The 18,969-nt window shown below is 40.7% G+C and overlaps 1 protein-coding gene across 1 annotated transcript in view; it reads left to right on the top strand.

The window, feature by feature from the left end:
* Positions 1-16,966, top strand: part of vopp1b (VOPP1 WW domain binding protein b) — a 34,809-nt gene extending 17,843 nt beyond the window's left edge. The window contains exons 3-5 of the mRNA XM_072378884.1: positions 2,587-2,664; positions 7,606-7,739; positions 11,393-16,966. Coding sequence (XP_072234985.1) covers positions 2,587-2,664; positions 7,606-7,739; positions 11,393-11,598 — 418 coding nt within the window. The 3' untranslated portion in view covers positions 11,599-16,966. The remainder of the gene's footprint in view (positions 1-2,586; positions 2,665-7,605; positions 7,740-11,392) is intronic.
* Positions 16,967-18,969: the final 2,003 nt, after the last annotated feature.

The raw sequence follows: 18,969 nt of genomic DNA, 5'->3' as shown, positions 1-18,969 counted from the left end.
TTTCCTGCAGACCTTTTCCTGAAGATTCACGGATTCTCTGGAGTAACTTTAAATTCACTCCAGCCAATTTAAACAGTTTAGTCTGCTTATGCAGGGAGGACACACTATTGATTCCATATGGACAGTTAATGAGAGGGGGAAAACTTCATTAGGCAATTTATAGGTTTGTTTCTATTGGCCTGTTTTATGCACATTTTGCACATAAAAAGCTTGTGAAAAGAGAACTGATGACATCAGGGACCGTGTTCCAGAAATTACTTGATTTAGAAAAAAAAAATGGAAAAAATACTATATCAACTACTGATTTAAGTTAGAAAGAAAATTAAACTTTTAAGGCCCCATTTGAAGCAGATTCATCATGAAAATGTATTTACAATTTAAAAAAAAAGATTTTTGAGAAATCAGATTTTGTAAGGAAGATTTGAACTTGGCTTAAATCTTCCTCGAATCCTCAACATATGACACTGTTAAACGAGTTTCATTAAAACGTATCTGAGGGTTTTTTACTGGTTTGGGTATTCAGCAGGTTTCTCCAACAGTTCAAGCTGTCATGAATTCACTTTGCTTTATGGATGCCGAGCACACCTAGACTTGTGATAAGGAGAAAGGAAGAGAGAGCTGAACAGATAGTACTACTGAAGAGCGATTATCTTTGTAATAAAGAACTCAGGCAAAAAAAAAAAAACCTCCCTTTCCTCTACACTCTTCTCTTGTCATCCTCCTCTTCTCAGTCCACAATTTCTGTTTCCCTATCAGGTTCAAGGACACCGCGTGCAATAAAGACCGTCCTACAAGTGTTAGTCTGTCTAAAACTAAACATGGAAAGATGTGAAAACCAGCCAAAATATCAGTGTTTTTGTCTTAAACCACCCCATTCTGATGGTGTTTTCTACAATCAGCTTATCTGAAAACATTTGCAGAGGAGAATTAACATTTATTATCAACAAACTTACTCATTTTAAGTAGCACAATGAAACAATGAAAACTGAAAAGCCTTCCTAAGTATATTATAAGATCTTCTTAGAGTCATTTGGGGGCAGTTTGAGCTCATTTAATAGTGGCTATAGTTATTTTACTAACCTTAACCCCAGTGCAAATAATACTGATGCAGTCAGTGCAACGTGGTGGGGACTGTATGTGGAACGGTGGAAAGATTCCACTTGCTGCAGATCCTGGCACCTCCATCCATAGACTAGTGTTGAAATGCAAAAATAAAACTGTGAGTCTGAGGTATGCACTGTCATTCCAGCTATCCACAGCCATTCATCACGTATCCCACTCTCAGACTCACCCACACACACACAGACACACTCGTTGTTATTGTTTCAGCTTTATTAATGCAGGTTTCCTGCTGCTCTCCACAGACCGATCCATCACAGTTGGCCTGGGTTCTGAATATTTGGCTCCCAGGCTGCTGGGTTTGCAATTTAAAATTGAACTTTGTAAGGTTTTGTTTATGAAGCAGAAACTTTGATTAAAGCCAAGATCCAGATACACCTGTGCCTATTGCTGTGGTGAGGAAATGTCAACACACCATAATGAGGCTCTCTGGTTTGCATTAAATATGTTTTAGCAACTGGAGATTGCTTCTGTTTCTCTGGCTGAGTACAGAAGGTAGAGAGTGAAAGTGGGGCTTAAACTCAAGCTTTGGTCATGAACAGAGTTTCACATAGTTTCTGTTTGCTTGATGGTCCTGTGTGGGCTAAACGTGACTTTGAAAAAGTACTACCTGATCTGTTAAAGATGCTCTTTAAGTTAAAGTGGTGCCGAAAGGTAATAAAGATTGTTCATCCAATCTGAAGAAGCCTGAATGGATCTGCCAGAGAGAATGATAAACCGGCCCAAACCAGATGAGAAAAACAGTGAGATGAGACCATGATACGAATGACCTAATTGATAACTACTAAAGGGCTAATATAATAGACGTTTTAATACGAGAAGAATATTCAGACGAGGAAATACAATTTTTTGCATCTGTTCTGGGGAAATACTGTTAGCTCCTGAGGTCCTTCCTCACAGATTTTTTTATAAAAAGATGTTTAGGTCAGAGGTCTGTGAGGACCACAGTGAAACCTCCATTGTGTTCCTCCTTACAGACATTTGAGATATCTGCCTTTAGAGACAGATACCACAGCAGATGGCATAATTATTGATGAGTGACATTCCTTCGTGTTCGGTGAGGTAGAGTTACAGTTTTCTGTCTGGTCACTTTAAAGAGGTTGATACCAACCAAAGTAATTAGGCTCCAAAGCTCATGAATGTCCTTTAAACAATGAGCCTACTTCATACAACAGAAACTGACAAGAGAGTTTATGCTTTCAGTTCCTTATTCTTCAGTTTCTCCTTTTCCAAACTGTTGATCTCAGCAAATATAATCCTGAAAAAAAATCCATAACCTTCAGTCAAAATCACCATCCACGACAGTTAAACCAACCGCTGTGCTGTGCTTGCAACTACATCCACATGTAAATGATGAGTCAGAGAAAGTTAGAAGAAACAGAATGTGTCGCCGACCCCCGTGACGTCTGATTGGTGTGTGTTTGCTTCCTGACTGCATACACTCTGCGGTGTGTCTTTCTGTTGCAGATGCCGCTCCTATGAGGACTGCTGTGGAACTCGCTGCTGTGTTAGAGCCCTGTCCATCCAGAGACTATGGTACTTCTGGTGAGTTACTGTTTGGACTGAAGAATTACAGCAACGGTGGACTGACATGAAAACATTACGTATTCGTTACTTTGAAATGCTCTGAAGAAAGTATAAATGTGGTCAGTGATTAAAAGCTTTTGAACTAAAATTAACAAAGTTAACTTTGATTAGCAGAGTAATGACCTAACCAGCACTCACCCTGTGTTTCCTGTGTAGTCCTCCTGGTATTTTGTCCATTGATACATTTGAAGAGGTGTCATTATGAAAAGAATTGGGACTGGTGATCCATTATCATACAATAATCCTTTCATTTTGTGATGATCAAATGTGACTCATTTATCTATTTATGAATGTATTTATGCATTTGGTGGGCTGCATGGTGGTGTGGTAGTTAGCACCGTCACCTCACAGCAAGAGGGTTTGCTGTTTGAATCTCAGCTGGGGCTTTTCTGTGTAGAGATTGTTCATTCTCCTCGTGCATGAGTGGGTCCTTCCTAAGTGCTCTAGGTTTCCTCCCATCACCCAACAACATGCATGTTAAGTTAAGATTAAGACTTTATTGTCATGTAGATGCACAAAATTACTCCTTTGCACCTGTTGAATACACACATGTACATGGACACACTCATGGAGACAGATGCCATAAATGGGTGGTGGGAAGCCATTCACAGAGCCCGAGGAGCATGGGGGTACGGTGCCTTGCTATGGCAAGGAGGTGGACCATCCTTCCAGCTGTCAGATCACCAATCTTTGAGTGAGAGTGGGAATCGAACATCTGTATTAAAACAATCTACTCCACCCCCCCTCCCTTTTAAGTCAGTGTCAGTGGCTCAGGATGCATCAATCCATACTGTGACGTACAGTACTGCTATTGAACAGAAAAGCCCTTGAACAAGTTCCCATAATAACCTTCAACATATCTACCACATACAGCCCCGTGCTGTTTGTAGCTATCAGTTCTGAGTTGTTAGTGTTTTCCAGAGCAGTGCCCTTAATCTCTGTCCTGTCTATGTTTGGGGCAGGCAGCTGGCACAGTGTTGCCAGTGTGTTGAACAGTGGGAGCCAGAGTGTGCCTGATATCGCTGAAACAAGTACGATGTGTGAGTGAAAGCCACAGGCACAGGGAGAACATGCAAACAGCTCACAGAAAGGCTCCGGATTTCGATTGGAGCTGAGAACCTTCCTGCTGTGACGTTGCACCGCACCACCCTGCTGCAGGACATGATCATTGGTATTAATACAGGATAGAAATACACTGGATGGCACTGTAATGTGCCCAGGTCCTGCGGCTTGAGTTGGGCTGTATGTTTTTGTTGTGATTATGTTAATAATACTGAACTGAATTTAATTAGTTTTATTAGTAACACAGTTACTATCAGCACTGAGATATCGTCCTCAACTAAAATGTCTAATTATTCATTCAAAATACAACTCTTGTGGTTTAAAACCTTTTCTCCTGACAGGAGACTGGCAGCAGCTCGATCAGCACTTCACATGCAACAGCACGCACATGGTTTACGTCGTTCACAAACAACAGTATTTATATACATTGTGTTCACACTGTATTGATAAACTAAAGAGACAGCAACAAAATATACATGGAAACTAAAAAATATCATCTGTCATTGTCAGTGTCAGTGTCAGTGTCAGTGTCGCCTGAGATTATTTTCCCCTACAAAGGAGTAACTTAGTTTTGTCACTGTTGCTGTCCTCTGGCCACAACAACCCTAAACTGCAGTTTTACATATGAAGGTAAAATGTCTGAGGAGCAGCTGAACCCTGCACTGAAACTGCATGTGCTGACATTAGCTGTACACACCGATACGATGAGCTGCCTCACAGCTCTAACATCAGCATTGTAACACAGACATGAGCATGCGGAGAACAAAGAGCTGGCTTTCATTTTTGGAGGGATTACCACGTGATGGACTTCCACCAGGTGCATTCTCTCAAATACAGCCACGAGATTGGTCATGATGGTAATCAACTTTATCTGTGCAGTAAATGTGTTTATGTACAAAGTCACCCAGGTAATAGTGGTGTATTGGACCTCTTCCTTTGGTACATAAACCAAGTTAGTAGAATTCAGAAAAATAGTTCTAAAGTGTTTTACTTTAGAGGAAGAGTCAGAATACATGTCAGAATAGGAAAGCTGTGTCTGATGTTGTTCCTGGGAGCTGTCACTCTGCTCCTGTTACCACTGCTGCCTTCAGTTCCCACATCTTTTAAACTTCCTCCCTCAGTCTTTGTTTTTTTTTTCCCTCTTCTTGATGTTGCTGTCACTTGGAATTGCTACATCCATCACTACTTCTGTAGTTTGTCAACGACCACATTATCACCAAAGACTGCTTATCAGTCTGGATCTGGAAGTCTGGAAGGTATAGATGTTCCTGTGTTGTATTCCTGCCACCTGGTTATGGCATTCCATCTATACCGTACCTGCCTGCATCTCACACCCCGCTACTATGTGCTGGACTGCTTCAGAGGCCTCTTTGCACAGCCTACACCTGGGGTCCTGTCTGATGTGGTAGAACCTGGTCTCCTTTGCCCTATTACACGGGTCTGTTTTTGAGCTGCTATTATTAGTGCCTTAATCTTTCAGACCAGCCTTTTCCAGCTATTTGATAGGACTCCTCAATATCAGCCATATTCGGCCATATTCCTGATGTATTCCTGGATCTTTGTTGTTTCATCTCTCTCTATATATGTATTGATAACAGAATTATTATCAGTAGCAAAAACGTAAGTGATAGGTGCCGCCAAAAGCCTGCTCCTCAACTAAGTAACTAGTATAAACAGTAGTGTGCATATGAAAAAAGGGAAAATATGGTGTCGCTGTTTCTTAGCTCTCCAGCAGTGTGTTCTCAAATTAGTTTGTAGCTTAATGTGAAAACCCAGCTTGACTCTGCACCACCATCTGCTAAACTTGTGATGCTGCAACATCTGCTGCTGACATTGCTGTGACTTCAAAATGACTCCAAAATCTCTTCTATAATCCGCAAAAACACTCTGAAACTAAAGTGATGCAGTTCTACCTTTACTTAAGTAAAGGGAAATATCAGTTTCCAGAACTGGTGCTGAGTAATATTTCTGGTGACTAAATTACCCAGAGTAGTACACCCTTTGACTGGATTTCACACTATACTGTAATAACTGCAAGCCAAAAACATCTCTTGGGTTTACTCACTAACATTTTCAGTACAGCTCTTGATGGCTGGAGGAAACTTAGCCTGGTTGATTAGTGGTTATGTGGCATTTTGTCTTTATCAACATAGGTTATTGATTACTTCACTATGATGGAAAATTAAAAGTGAAAGCAGGCACATCTACAGTCATGTGAAATCTTTGGAATTTCAAGGTTTTACATATCCAGAAATAAAAAAAAGCCGCGATTCATTTACCAAAAATCTTTAAGACCCCCTTCATCAACAATAACTCTAAGTATTCATTTTATGGATGACGTTATCACTCTCTCACACGGGAGTGGAGCAATTCTTCTTTCCAATGTTGCTTCAGTTCATTGAGGTGTGCAGCATTTTCTAATTGAACTATAAAGTTCCCCCCCGATTGAAAAAAAATCTATTTTTAACAGAAGAAAGAGGATTTCTAATTGCAGGAGTTTAAACATTGAACATGCTAACTGAGGCCTGTAGAGTCTGAGATGTAGCTCCTGGGTTTCTGACCTTGGACTGAACTCACTGGGACGTCCACTCCTGGGAAGATTGACAGCTGTCTGGGAAATGTTCCACTTTTGAAAAATGTTTTCAGTTAAAAAAATTTCTACTTTCTCTCCGTAAAATGACGGACTCCTTCCCAGATTGATGGGCAGCAACAATTGCTTCTCTAAGCTGATGTCTTTCTTCCTTGGCATTGTGCTATGAATGAATCAACTGCATTTAATCAGCAGCACCTGGCTGCTTAGTTGCTATGGAAGCAGTAAGGATGGACGTCGCTCGTGCGAATTTAATGTGGGGTCATCAGATGTTAGATTAAGACCTGATAAGATTTAGACGAGAACAGAGAACTCTTACAACTGAAAGAGGGTTTTATTTTTTCTACAGCTGAACAGCGAGCGTGGCTCACAGCAATGGTGCAGCTATACTGTCCACAAAACCTTTGTTCCTCACCTTCTGAGGAAACTATGAATATGAAATATAGATTATTCTTTAGGCCCTTTTGCCCTTCTGTGTATCAATATTTAGATTTTAAGCATCCAAATGTCGTTTCGGAGGCAGTTCACACATAATAATGTCAAACTGGTAACAACAGTAAGATATCTGCATATCTACATATCTGCGTCACCCGCCTTGCTGTCTGAGTGCTTGCCGTCTGCCATCTGAGAACCCCTTTATGCCACTGATGGACTGCAGATACTCAGATCATGTGATGACAGAGAAAACTTTATCTAACTGTGTCATGTGGCGGAGAGTATCGGTGAAGTCATTTTAACCATTATAAAAGCTTGTTTTCTGGAATTATCCATCCATTGCACGATTGATTTAAAAACATCTATTTCAACATTACTTGGACCTGGATAAGCAGCAGATATATACATTAATGAGTTAACTTGTGTAACACCTTGACTTCAGATTATGATATTATGACTCTCAGTTGTTGTATGCAAGTAGAGTAAAGTTAGATTTTTAAGGCAGGAAAAATCGACTGAGGGCCAGCAAATCCTCTCAGGGAACACAGTTATTGTCGAGCTGCGTGTTCCAGATTCACAGATGAGGAGAACATCTTTCATCCCAGACAACTATCATTCTGTTATGCTGCTATATGCACTAAGCTGGTACTTTGTTTTGATTGGTCGCTCTGAGTCTGCTTCTTGTGTTTGTTAGTAATACAAATGAGATGCAGACTCAGGTCTGAGCTTTTCCTCCCTCCACCCTCCAGCTTCTGCTCCACAGCCACTGATGATTGGGAGACATATGAGCTGTGCTCTGTTTTTTCTCCTAGGGTGCTGCTAATGATGGGCGTGTTGTTCTGCTGCGGCGCTGGCTTCTTCATTCGCAGAAGGATGTATCCATCCCCTCTCAGAGACGAGCCAGCCTTCAACGTCTCCTTCACCAGGCACCCTGTCAACTCACCAGGTAAAGCAGGACTCAGACAGATATGCTGCAGAGCTGCAGCTCCAACCACCTGCACTTAGCTTACATTCAGATTTGAGAGTCTAGTTGGTGATAAGATACATCACCCGTGCTCTCTACTGACGTTCCTTCGACTTAATCCTGGTCAAATATGATTTGGTGTGACAAGATAAGCAACTTTACCTTTATTTTAGTTTTTATACCAGATATGTGTCTGTTTATGAGATGTTTTTAGTCTGATGTTTCTAAGTTAGCGTGGTTGAAATTTACCAATGCTAAGTGCATTAGTAGCATATCATTGGTAAATTATACCAATCCAGCCTAAGGACTACCGTCATACCGTTACACCCATTTTTTAATTGATTGATGCACATGATGTGAAAGATGCAGAATCTTTCATTACTCCAGTTTAACTCTCACATCCTCACCGTAGCCGCTTTCAGCCATAGATAGGGGGTCATCCAGGATGCTCTGACTGCTACACAGTAAGATGCAGTTCACTGTGGGTCCTGATACCTCTGATCATAGCCGACAAGATATTTTAACTGTCTCTAAGTTTGCAGTGGAATCTGACCACAAAGATTAAACTTTCCCCCCTATAATCATCAATGAGCCGTGAGTCATCTTCATCCAGTCACTGGTTCACCATTTAGTCTTGGACCATTCATAGCAGGTTTTCATCACTACATATCCAGAACAGACCCCATCGAAAGGTCGCCCCAGAGACTTGTCAGATATATCAGATCCTCACACAAGCCCTGTTCTTGAGAGACCTTAGAATTATAGATGAGGTTATTCATATTCCCCTGTTCATGTCTGTTAATTCATCGCAATCTTTTGCCACTCAAAAGGCTCTAAGGCCCTGGCTGACTGTGTAATCTTTAACAATGAGCGACCAGTAAAATAGTTTCAATTATATCTTGATAACACGAGGAGTCAACTGTACAGTTGGGAATGTTGACACAAAGTTTGTTAATGTTGCTGTCTGTTGAATTACATGTCCATACATAGTTATTAAAGCAGCTTGTGCAGTGATACAGCAGTGGGTTGTTTTGTACCTGCAGTCATTAGAGCAGGTTCTGGGAAAACTAATCTGACAGGAACAGCCTCTGCTGAAGAACTGAACATATTCAGATGAGACAGACTTACACAAAGATGATTTTCCTTTTATGAATGGCACAAAGAGAGCATACAGAGCACTGTCTGAGAGCAAGGCAGTCTGATGAAAAGAGCTAATCAAAACTTACTGAAACATGAAATTTGCATCTCCTCTTGAAAGTACTTTAGCAGCATCTTCCTGACCTCCAGTGTTACTTTGGTTATTTTCTACTTACTTTAAATTCTAATTTTCAAACTGGATTTTAGACAAACTGGTCTAACTCTGCTCTCTGTGACCAACACTGTGAAACTCAACGATGCTTCATTTTAAACTTGACATATCTGGGGGAAAATGGGTCAGCAGATAAAACTGTGTCATAATTACATGAAAGATTTTCTTGCTTTGTCATTCAGCCAAGCAGAAAATGGAATAGAGAGCTCCAAGAATAACCAGAGTACAAAAGACTTTTCTGCAGGCTGAGTAGATAGTGGGAAGGTGACCCAGAGGAGGGCGTTATTACGAGTTGTCCCCCTCTGATGAACTCTACAGCAAAGTCATCATAACAGGCTGCTGTTTTAATCACTTTCTGACAATCCAAAAGGACTGCTTAAGAATTGGTTTGGACTTTTTAGATCGGAACAGAATAAACAATTATATTTAAATTATTCTATAAAGTAGTTTGGTTAAAAAAAAAGGGCCAGAAAGGCCAAATCTAATCTTTTGTTCAACCCTGGTATTTTCAGACCGCAACTTCAATTTAGTTAGGCAGTTCTTAACTAATAAACATTCATCGTACGGACACTCGGAACAATGGACCTAATTAAGACATCCACTATACTGTTTTTCAGTGTGCACACTTTGGTTTGTTCAGTGGGATGCAGATCTGGTTCTGTCACTGCATGAAAGGGCTGGGCGACCAGTTCAATGACTTCTCACGTGTATTTCCCTTTACGTTAGTCTGATTTCAGAACAAAAGACAGAATATTGGGTGTAGGTTAAAAAAAATCAATAGATCAAAGTTGAAGGCAGTCTCAATGGATGAAATAGTAAACAGAAATATTTACACAGGAACTGCATCTGAGAGCACAAACACCCACAACATTCACTGCATTGAGAGTGCACGATGATAACAGCGTGCATCTTCACCTCTGAGCTTCATGTCACTTTCCACTCGTTTGACTATTGAACTCATAATTATTGTAAGCTTCATGTCCAGCCTCCTGTCCACACCTGCACACATCCTCCAGGCCATAACCGGAGTGCCTGTGTGAAGACAGTTTGTGTGAGTTGCTGAGTAATAGTGTCATTTTGTCTCAGAGCTCCAACTGCTGTTTTTTTTGGATGTATCCAACTAAAAGCTCAGTCAACAGACAACAATTTGCCAGCTGTTTTGATCATTTGATCATTTCTAAGCACAAATATATACTTTTCTCCTATTCTGCCCTCACCAGTATGAAACTGTGCTCAGTTTTAACTCACTGTAAATTCATCATACAGTGAAGGAAACTGAAACTGCATCAGAAAAGACGTTGTTTCAATTGTAGATTAAAAACTGTAACAAATTGCAAATTGCTTACATCTCTATTTAATTAAAAATGGAACAACCAGCTGACGGGCAATAGACCAGTGAAAAATCCCTTTGTAATTTCTCTGTCTCATGTTGAATCACACGATCCCGCTTTGGGTGCGTTGTTAGTGAGGTTATGGACCACTGAACCCTTTCACACTCACTTACATCCACTGCCAAAGAGCAAAGACTAAACTTAGAAAACATTGTTGAATAGTAGAATTGTTCTGCGTTTTGTCATGTCATGTTTGTTCAGCACAGTGCTTCCACTGTGGACAGAATCCACTCAGGACCGGCTGTTCTTCATGGCAGCATGTGTGACACGACAACAAAGAGATCATTACCCTTTGTTTGTTTTTATCACATTACAGGGGTTTAACCGAAGCGACTGGTCATTGGGGAGTTCTCTTAGTGACTTTGTCCTACAGAACTCAACTCCAGTCAACAGGGAAACAGTTTGTATTGAGTTTGTATCAGTTAAAAAGATGAAAATAAAAGCTAACCATGTCATGGAAAAGTATCATCCTGTGACCTGACGATATGGTTTGGTAATGCAACAGACAATCACCCCAAAACAGAAGAAGAAGAAAAATCATGTTTGGGAATCACCGTGTTGCCCAAATGCTGAAGCATGACATGAAGAAGGCTGTTCATCCGAATGCAGATGAACCAGGACAGTTTTCCAGAGAGAAATTGTCCAGATTTTCCCATTGTCGTTTCCCATCTAATGGAGATTGCTGCTGAAGTTTTTATCAGTGTTGACTCACATTTGTAATTGATAACTAACCACCTGTAACTTATGTACACATGCTGTGACCATGCGCAACCACAAGTATCACGAAATCAAACAGGACTGATTCTTTAAGCCAACAACAAAGTCATTTTGGCCTCCTCCTCTACTGGCCCATTATAGAACATTATAGCTCATATTGTAAAAGCAAGTCATTTGACAGTAAATGGTAATTGCTTCTCTCCCTTTTGTATTTGCAGTCTCCCAGCAGCCAGGGAGCATGCAGGGCTTTGGGGTCAATGGGATGACGGTAGGCGAGCCAGGGGTTACCATGACACACCCTGCTTACCCTGCACAGCCTGGCTCCACCCATATGATGATGAGTTCCTACCCCCCGCCTCCATCCTACTGCAACCACCCACCGCCATCCTACGAACAAATATTTCAAAGTAGCGACAAGAAGTAGCGTCCTCAAGGAACCGAGGAGATTGGAACTTGATTTAAAAAAGGAGGAAGGGAGTGGATTGCCATGAAGTGCAGATGGAGCTGAGGAAGAGGAGCATCTGTCAGTTATTTGCAACATAATGATGACTGTCTGTGGATGTAAGAATTATAAGACAGAGTACTGTCCTAAATGGAAGAGAGGCAGAGTTACCAGAGACTCACTCATTTACACACTCTCCATCTCACCCATTCATGCAGGGCCTCGTGTGGAACCCGACACTTTCTTTTGCTCCATGTGGATCTATGTACAATGACCCTGCCACCATCATTCAGATGAGGGCAAGTCAAGATGGACCTGGACAGGTCCAAGTTCTGAGTTCAGTCACCGTCACGTCTCTCCTCCACCTTACGAGTGCAGCTGCAGTTAAACCTGTGCAGGCCAACACTGGGAATGCCATACAAACTTACTGAGCATCGAAGTGCTGGATGCACTGCTAATGGCTGCTAATCATAAAATAATTGAGTATTAGGAAATAGTTTAAATTGAATATCTGAAAGTATTTCTAGGAAAAAGACAATTAGCCATTAATACATTTTTAAGAATGACATTGGCTTTCCAGTATTTTAATGCGACACTGGCTCTTCTCTTGATGAGTCACTGATGCTTTTTTTAAACCACACAATGTATAGTTCAGTTATGTAATGACACAATGACAAAGGACAAATGACAGCCTCACTGTTTTTCTAGCATCACACACCAGCTCTTTAAGAGACGTATGCTGCTGTTGTTTAACCTGTGGGACAGAATTATTCCAAGTTTTCTGGCAAATTTAGATGACGGGTTCCTGCCAAAGACCTCTAACTGCGATATGACAACAACTGTCATCCGGTGGCACTGACAGAGTTCAGATGAGATGATAAGGGAGTTGAAATCAAACAACTACGGTAGGTTTGTTGACAGTGCAATACTGTTCACATTTAACATCCACAAGGCAAACGGTAACTTAAATGTTTTGGTTTCTGAAGCACATTAAATTGGGTTTTTATTCATTTCAGCATTCTAACATAATGTGTCCACTTAGAATACCTTTGACATAAAGTGGACTACCACAGGTAAGGTATTTTCATATGATGGTAAATACCAATTCTAAATTTTAAAGCTCTGCAACCTAAACATGGGGCTGAAGGGTAAAATTATCGTATATGGTTGGTGAAAAGGGTAATATCTCAGTAACGAGCTTACTTGAATAAGGTGCTGTAGATTTGGACCTGTGTTCACTGGTCAATGGAGAGGAAGGGTTAGAATCTGTTAACAAACTTTCTTCTGATTTGCTTTTAGCTTGGCACACTGAGAGGTCTGTCCTCAAGCACAAATATTGCTCCGTTTCAGATGTCTTGTTCCATACGTTGTGGAGATAAAGTCGAGTCACATCGAGTTAACTGCAGTGGAATGAGATGTGATTTTGGTTAGTTGAGCCCCATTTTTTAAACTTTATGTAGACGTTTGTCCCTGGGGCTCCGGGAACTTGTTGGGTTAATATGAACCTTTTAATCTCAGGCTTTACTAGATTCAGACTGCCGTTTACATGGCGGAACCTCTGACCTTACATTGTGGTATTTGAAGTGGACTGTGAAGTACATAATTAATGAAAGTGCATCGAAACACATCATTTTGTACTTTTGAATTATTGCAACAGAGAAATAAGATGGAATAATCATTCACACCTTACCTGTATCTACGGACGTGTGCACATATTTCTACGAAAAATATTTAGATAAAATCCCATCATTTTTCACACATATTGTATTTGGCCGTTAGACTTTGGTATGAACATACATGGGTCACTAAAGACTTATTTTAATAAGAGATGTTGATTTTACTCTTCAGTCCCCTGCCAGTCCCACTGCTACCTTTTTGACTGTCGCATGCTCTGTTTATTTAAGCTGTCCAGCCGGCTCACTTTACAGTCAGAGCCGGTGAATGCAGGTGCAGATCAGCACATGAGAGGGAGTGTTAACAAGCCTCTGGTTCTTGGCTCGTGTTCTTGCAATGTGGCATATAAAACCAGAGCCAGAGTGTAGACTTACAAACACCATGTGGCGCCGCACATTAGAACTACTGAGGTCAATGTTAAATACAGTGAGTGAGTGCATGGTTGAAGGAACGTGTTGCTGTAACTATGTCATATTTATCCATTTACCGGGAGTTTAGAGGAAGGGCACAGTGCTCTGTGACTGTGCTCTGTAGGAGCTGGAGGTGAGTGTGTCGGTTCAGATCAGCCATGTTCTCTACTGAATCTACACCCCACTGGATGGAACCATTACTTTACCCTTATGATTTTATTTTATTTTCATTTTCAGTTGTATTTAAAAAGAAAATGATTGCCTTGTTTGATATCACAAATGTACCAAGAAATTAAATTAAATGAAAATTAAATAAATTGTAAATTAGCTTAAATAACTTAAGATTTACTTACTACGTCGTTATTTTAAACACATTTAGAGTTTGTCGTGCACCTCTTTGCGTATGTTAAAATAATGCATTAAAATCATTTGTTCTTGTACTAAGTGGGTGTTCCTGTGAACATACGTCCACTGCTGCGTGATGGTGGATTACAGAATGATGATCAAAGCCAGGTGAATTATACACACATGCACCTTTGATGAGTCAGAGGAAAATCTGTCTCAGATTGTCTGCAGCCCATCGTACCTGCAGCAGGGATCACAGCAAAGGCATTTAGCCACCGGACAGAAACCCAAACTCCTGCAAATGCCTGTGTGCAGATATTCTGTTTTAAAGGATGTTTAGTTTAGCTTTTAAATCAAGAAAGATTTTCCTCTAAAAACAAACGGAGACAAAGTATGATCCAAATAAAAGCACCAGAGGGTCGACATATGAGGACTTTTACATCAAAGCAGAACAGAATGACTGCTCCAGTGGAAGAAGTTGTGCTTTTGTTTTTTTTCTTTTGGTCTCTTGCGCTCTGGTAATAACTATATCAATGGAGACCATAGACTGTGTGTATAAGAGATGGAAAGAGCCTACATTTCAGCATTTGGCTGTTGGCATTTTAGTGTTGAGTGATACTGGAGACCTGATTAGACAAAAGTACATTTGTTTGAGGCCTGATATTTATTTTCAAATTGAATCATATTGAAGCAACCACCAGCACACTGACAGGAGGAGTAAATGTAATTAATGACACCATATTGTGGGCAGAATTTATTGAAGCTGACATTCTGAAGGGGACTTTATTGGAGCTGGAGCATCTGTGGCCATCAGTGGTATTGCACTTTTACAGGGCCAATCCTTAATGTGGGCTGAGGACTACACACTAGATTGATTCTACTGTCTTTTGGAGTGTTAAAAAGCGCCACAGCTGTCTGAAAAGACCATGGGCACAGACAAACAAAGCGAGGGAATAACCTGAAGAAATGCAGAAACACTGCATGTTCCAGTTGAGCAGCATCCCATCACATCATCACTTAGATTACTGAGCAGGTCCAGTTGATTCGGATTTGTATCTGGATTTAAGTCATTTTGAAAGAAGAGTCATTGTTGATTTACGAATGGCCTCAAGAGCAACAACGAGGTCTGGGAGTACCTTATCTTCCTGTAGGGGTAATTTGTCAAACAGAGTCATGCAGTAAAGTTGTAGTGTGGAGAACCCTCTTTACAAAGATGAATGAATGTTGGAGGAAAGAGAACGGGCACCGGCCTACAGAGATGTGGGAAAAAAAGAGCAATGAGTGGATGAGTCATAGTTTATATTCTTGTCACAGGGATGAGAGCGTGAGTGGCATTCACAGTAGGCCTGACCCCTACCGTGGCTCTCTAATGCAGGATGTTGGTGCATTCTTCCTTTTAGGAGTAAGGATCACAGCAAATCAAAACACTTTTGTTCTGATTGACCACTTTTATCTGACAATGAAACAGTCCATCCATTTTCTATACCCGCTTAATCCATCGGTCGGGTCGCGGGGGGCTGGAACCCAGCGGTGATTGGCCGAGAGGCGATGTACACCCTGCACATGTTGCCAGTCCATCACAGTGCCACACAGAGACAAACGAGACAAACAACCACACACACGCTCACACTCACTCCTAAGACACCAATTAACCTAACCTGCATGTTTTTGAACGGTGGGAGGAAGCCGGAGCACCCGGAGAGAACCCACGCATACACAGGAAGAACATGCAAACTCCACACAGAAAGGCCCCAGGGAGTATGAACCCAGATGATGCTAACCACCGTGCAGCCCCCAGTTCGATTCAATTTATTCATATAGTCCCAAATCACTGTCATCTCAAGGCACTTCAGTGATACAGCCCAGTTCAAGCTAATTAGAGTCCAATTTAAGCCAAATCCAATCAAATCCAGTTCCGTCCTGATGGGTGCGGTCTGTCCCAGAATTGCATCAAAAGAGCATCACTTGATATTATATTCACAGTCAGCAGATCTCAGTGCAACTGAGCTCCTGAAGGAGACTTTGGGCCTGTGTTAGTTAGAGGTCTCCCCTACAATCACTGAGAGACCAAATGAAGAAGAGTCAATCACTGCACTGGAGCTGTTCTGGTGGCATGTGATGGCCCAATGCCTTTCAAGGCAACTTTGTATTTCATTTTTTTTTTAAATAGTCATCCACCTGAAATTGTCATAAATTCAAAAATCTCTTTTTTTTATTATGATCCAAGTATGTTTCCAACATTTTTGGCATAGTTTGAAGCTCAGTTCCTTCTCATTATAATTAGTGTTTTATATGTTTTAAGTCTACTTCATAATGAACTTATTGAGTATTTTAAGATTTTGGCATAGAAGATGGTGTTTTTTTTAAATCTAGAAGTCATTTTGTTGAAAAGGATTTGGGAATTTCCTCTTCCTAAACCACAAAAGATGGGAGCAGACAAGTAAACACAAGGAAAGTGACATCCAGTATTTCCTTTAAGAATTTCCCTGCTTTTGTGAGCTTCTCTTTTCCTGCCCTCTTCATTCAGTGAACTGCCAGATTACTTTGTGATGAACAGTGAACATCTGCAGCGCACACAACTGCAGAGTTAAGAGATGGCCACATGAGAGACTGATCCAATTGCTGGGTTCCTAAGAGGAACCAGTCTTTGGTATTAGAATGAGACCGGGTTTGTTTTGCTCTCAGGCGTTTGGATCGGGGGTTCACGGCACAATATAAAAGGTGCTGTTTATTGTTATCAAAACTATGCAAAAAGTAATTGATGAACCATCTTCACCCTGTGTTCCTTGTGTTGTTTTTATCCTCTCCAGTAAATCTCTTCTTTTTTTCTTGTTTTTTCCATCTGCTTTGACGCTTTAAACATAAATAATGATTATACGTTGTGAAATATGTAAATAAACTTCACTTCTGACAACACTGGATACTGACTAATGATTTTTTTTAAGCTTTCAGGATCTCCATTGTGACTACTGTCGAGAAGCATTTTCCTTTTAAACACCATCTCTGGCATACATTAAAATCTATTAAATTCAGGTTCAGAGGAACTCAACTCTGTTTAGTAAGTACAAGAATGAACTGACCAAGATCAGCTGATTTATACTGATTATTTATTGAAGATCTTAATTTAAATGTATTGAATTGAATTATACTTTATTAAACCCAAAATGGGAGATATTCACTTTTCCAGCATTAATCAAATCAAAACCATTTGTAGTCATTGTGCAGAGTTATTGTTGAGGCAGGAATGGCCACCTGTAACAATCATTTATTCAGCAGGGCTGTGGAAGCCTCTGACTGAACACACTTCATTGCTATGTAGAGGGTGGGCAGTGTTGTTCATTATGTTCATTGATCTGTGCAGCATTCCTCTTTGCATAATCAGCTCCAGGGACCCTCGAGCAGTCCCCAGCACAGAGCCAGCCTTCTTTATCAATTTGTTCTGGGTTTTTTTTTGTTTGTTTTGAGTCATTGGCTCAGATGCTATGGCCCAAGCTGATGGCTTCAAAGCAGATTGCACTTTCCACCACAGACTTGGAGAAGACAGGCACCATCCTGCTCTAAATATAAAGGACTGAAACTTATTCAAGTCATCTTTGTCCGTTACTATAGACAGCCTCTGGCTTTCATTTCCAGTTGATCTGGTGAACACCTTGGTATCTGTAGTCCTCCACCACCCCCACCTCTTCTCCCTACATAAAGATTCTGTTTGGCTTATGTCCGATCCGCTTAAAATCATCTCCTTTGTCTCGTTCACATTAAAGATGAGCTCATCGTTCCCACACAGAGTCATCTAGTTCTGGAACAGTTAAAGGGGAACTCTGGTATTTTTAAACCTAGACCTTATTTCTGGCATGAAATACGTTCATCTACTCACCGAGAACAGTTTGGTGAAAGTCTGCGTCCTTCAGAAGCTATTTAGATAACTTGCGATCCATATAACGGAGTGAACGGGGCAAAGACGATGCCGCCTCTAAATAAGGCATTATCTGTCTTTATTTCACCAAAACTTTAAGACGAATGAATGAACGAACATGTACTATTGCTCCGTTAGCTCATAGGGGCTGTTATATGGTTACATCCTCCTGGATTTTCTGCAGTGAAGGCTGAACTGTATTAAAAACATCGGAGAAAGCAAAGAACATAATCCTGACCCTGCTGCCTACTTTGTCCAGATGAGAGTAATGAAAATAGATGGCATCTTCAACACCAACACCAGGACAATAAGCAAACTGCAGTGGTCCCTCAATTTCTCATGGTTTTTCCTGATGTGGGTGTCTCCCACATTACTGGAACTTCCTCCTGGCTCAGGCTAAAGTTGAAGAGGTTCTGTACAATCCCACATAGCTGTTCAGTGCAGGCCTTCAGGTGTACTTACCTTAGAGCTGGATGGACTTAAAAATCTGTTGCAGTCTCCACAGCGTGTTAACCCCCAGTGACCAAAATTAAGATGACCAGAAACAACAGAATCAGTCAAGCTGGTAGTTCTTCTGAGCAACTGAGAGTTATAAAAAACAAAACGGAAGTTCACACTCCATAGCAAGAAGAGACCATCACGATTGAGTTCTTCAATCAGAAATAATATCCATGTCATGACGAGTTATGGTTTCTCATTACGGATGTAAAAATCTGCTGCAGGCATCTGTAACTGAATTACAAGTTGTCATATTTCCAGTTCAAGATTCATTCCCAACAGTTGAAGAGATCTACAATGACCTCATAAGAGATATTTTAAGATCTATGCAGAACGACATTATGACATGTCAAAAATTATGTTGCGGACAACTTTAACTGTCATTCTCCCAAGTCAAACATCTGATCTGAGTTTAAAATATAAGCAAGTATATGTAGTTACATCAGGATCAACAGCAAGTAGGAAGCATGGCCAGTTGCTTGCATGATCTAGACTATTCTTAATATTTAGTTG

Source organism: Leuresthes tenuis, unplaced genomic scaffold (assembly GCF_036924035.1).
Source record: "Leuresthes tenuis unplaced genomic scaffold, fLeuTen1.0.hap1 SCAF_24, whole genome shotgun sequence".
Lineage (NCBI taxonomy): Eukaryota > Metazoa > Chordata > Actinopteri > Atheriniformes > Atherinopsidae > Leuresthes > Leuresthes tenuis.
The sequence above is the reverse complement of the archived record's forward strand: the minus strand, read 5'-3'. Positions and strand labels throughout refer to the sequence as shown.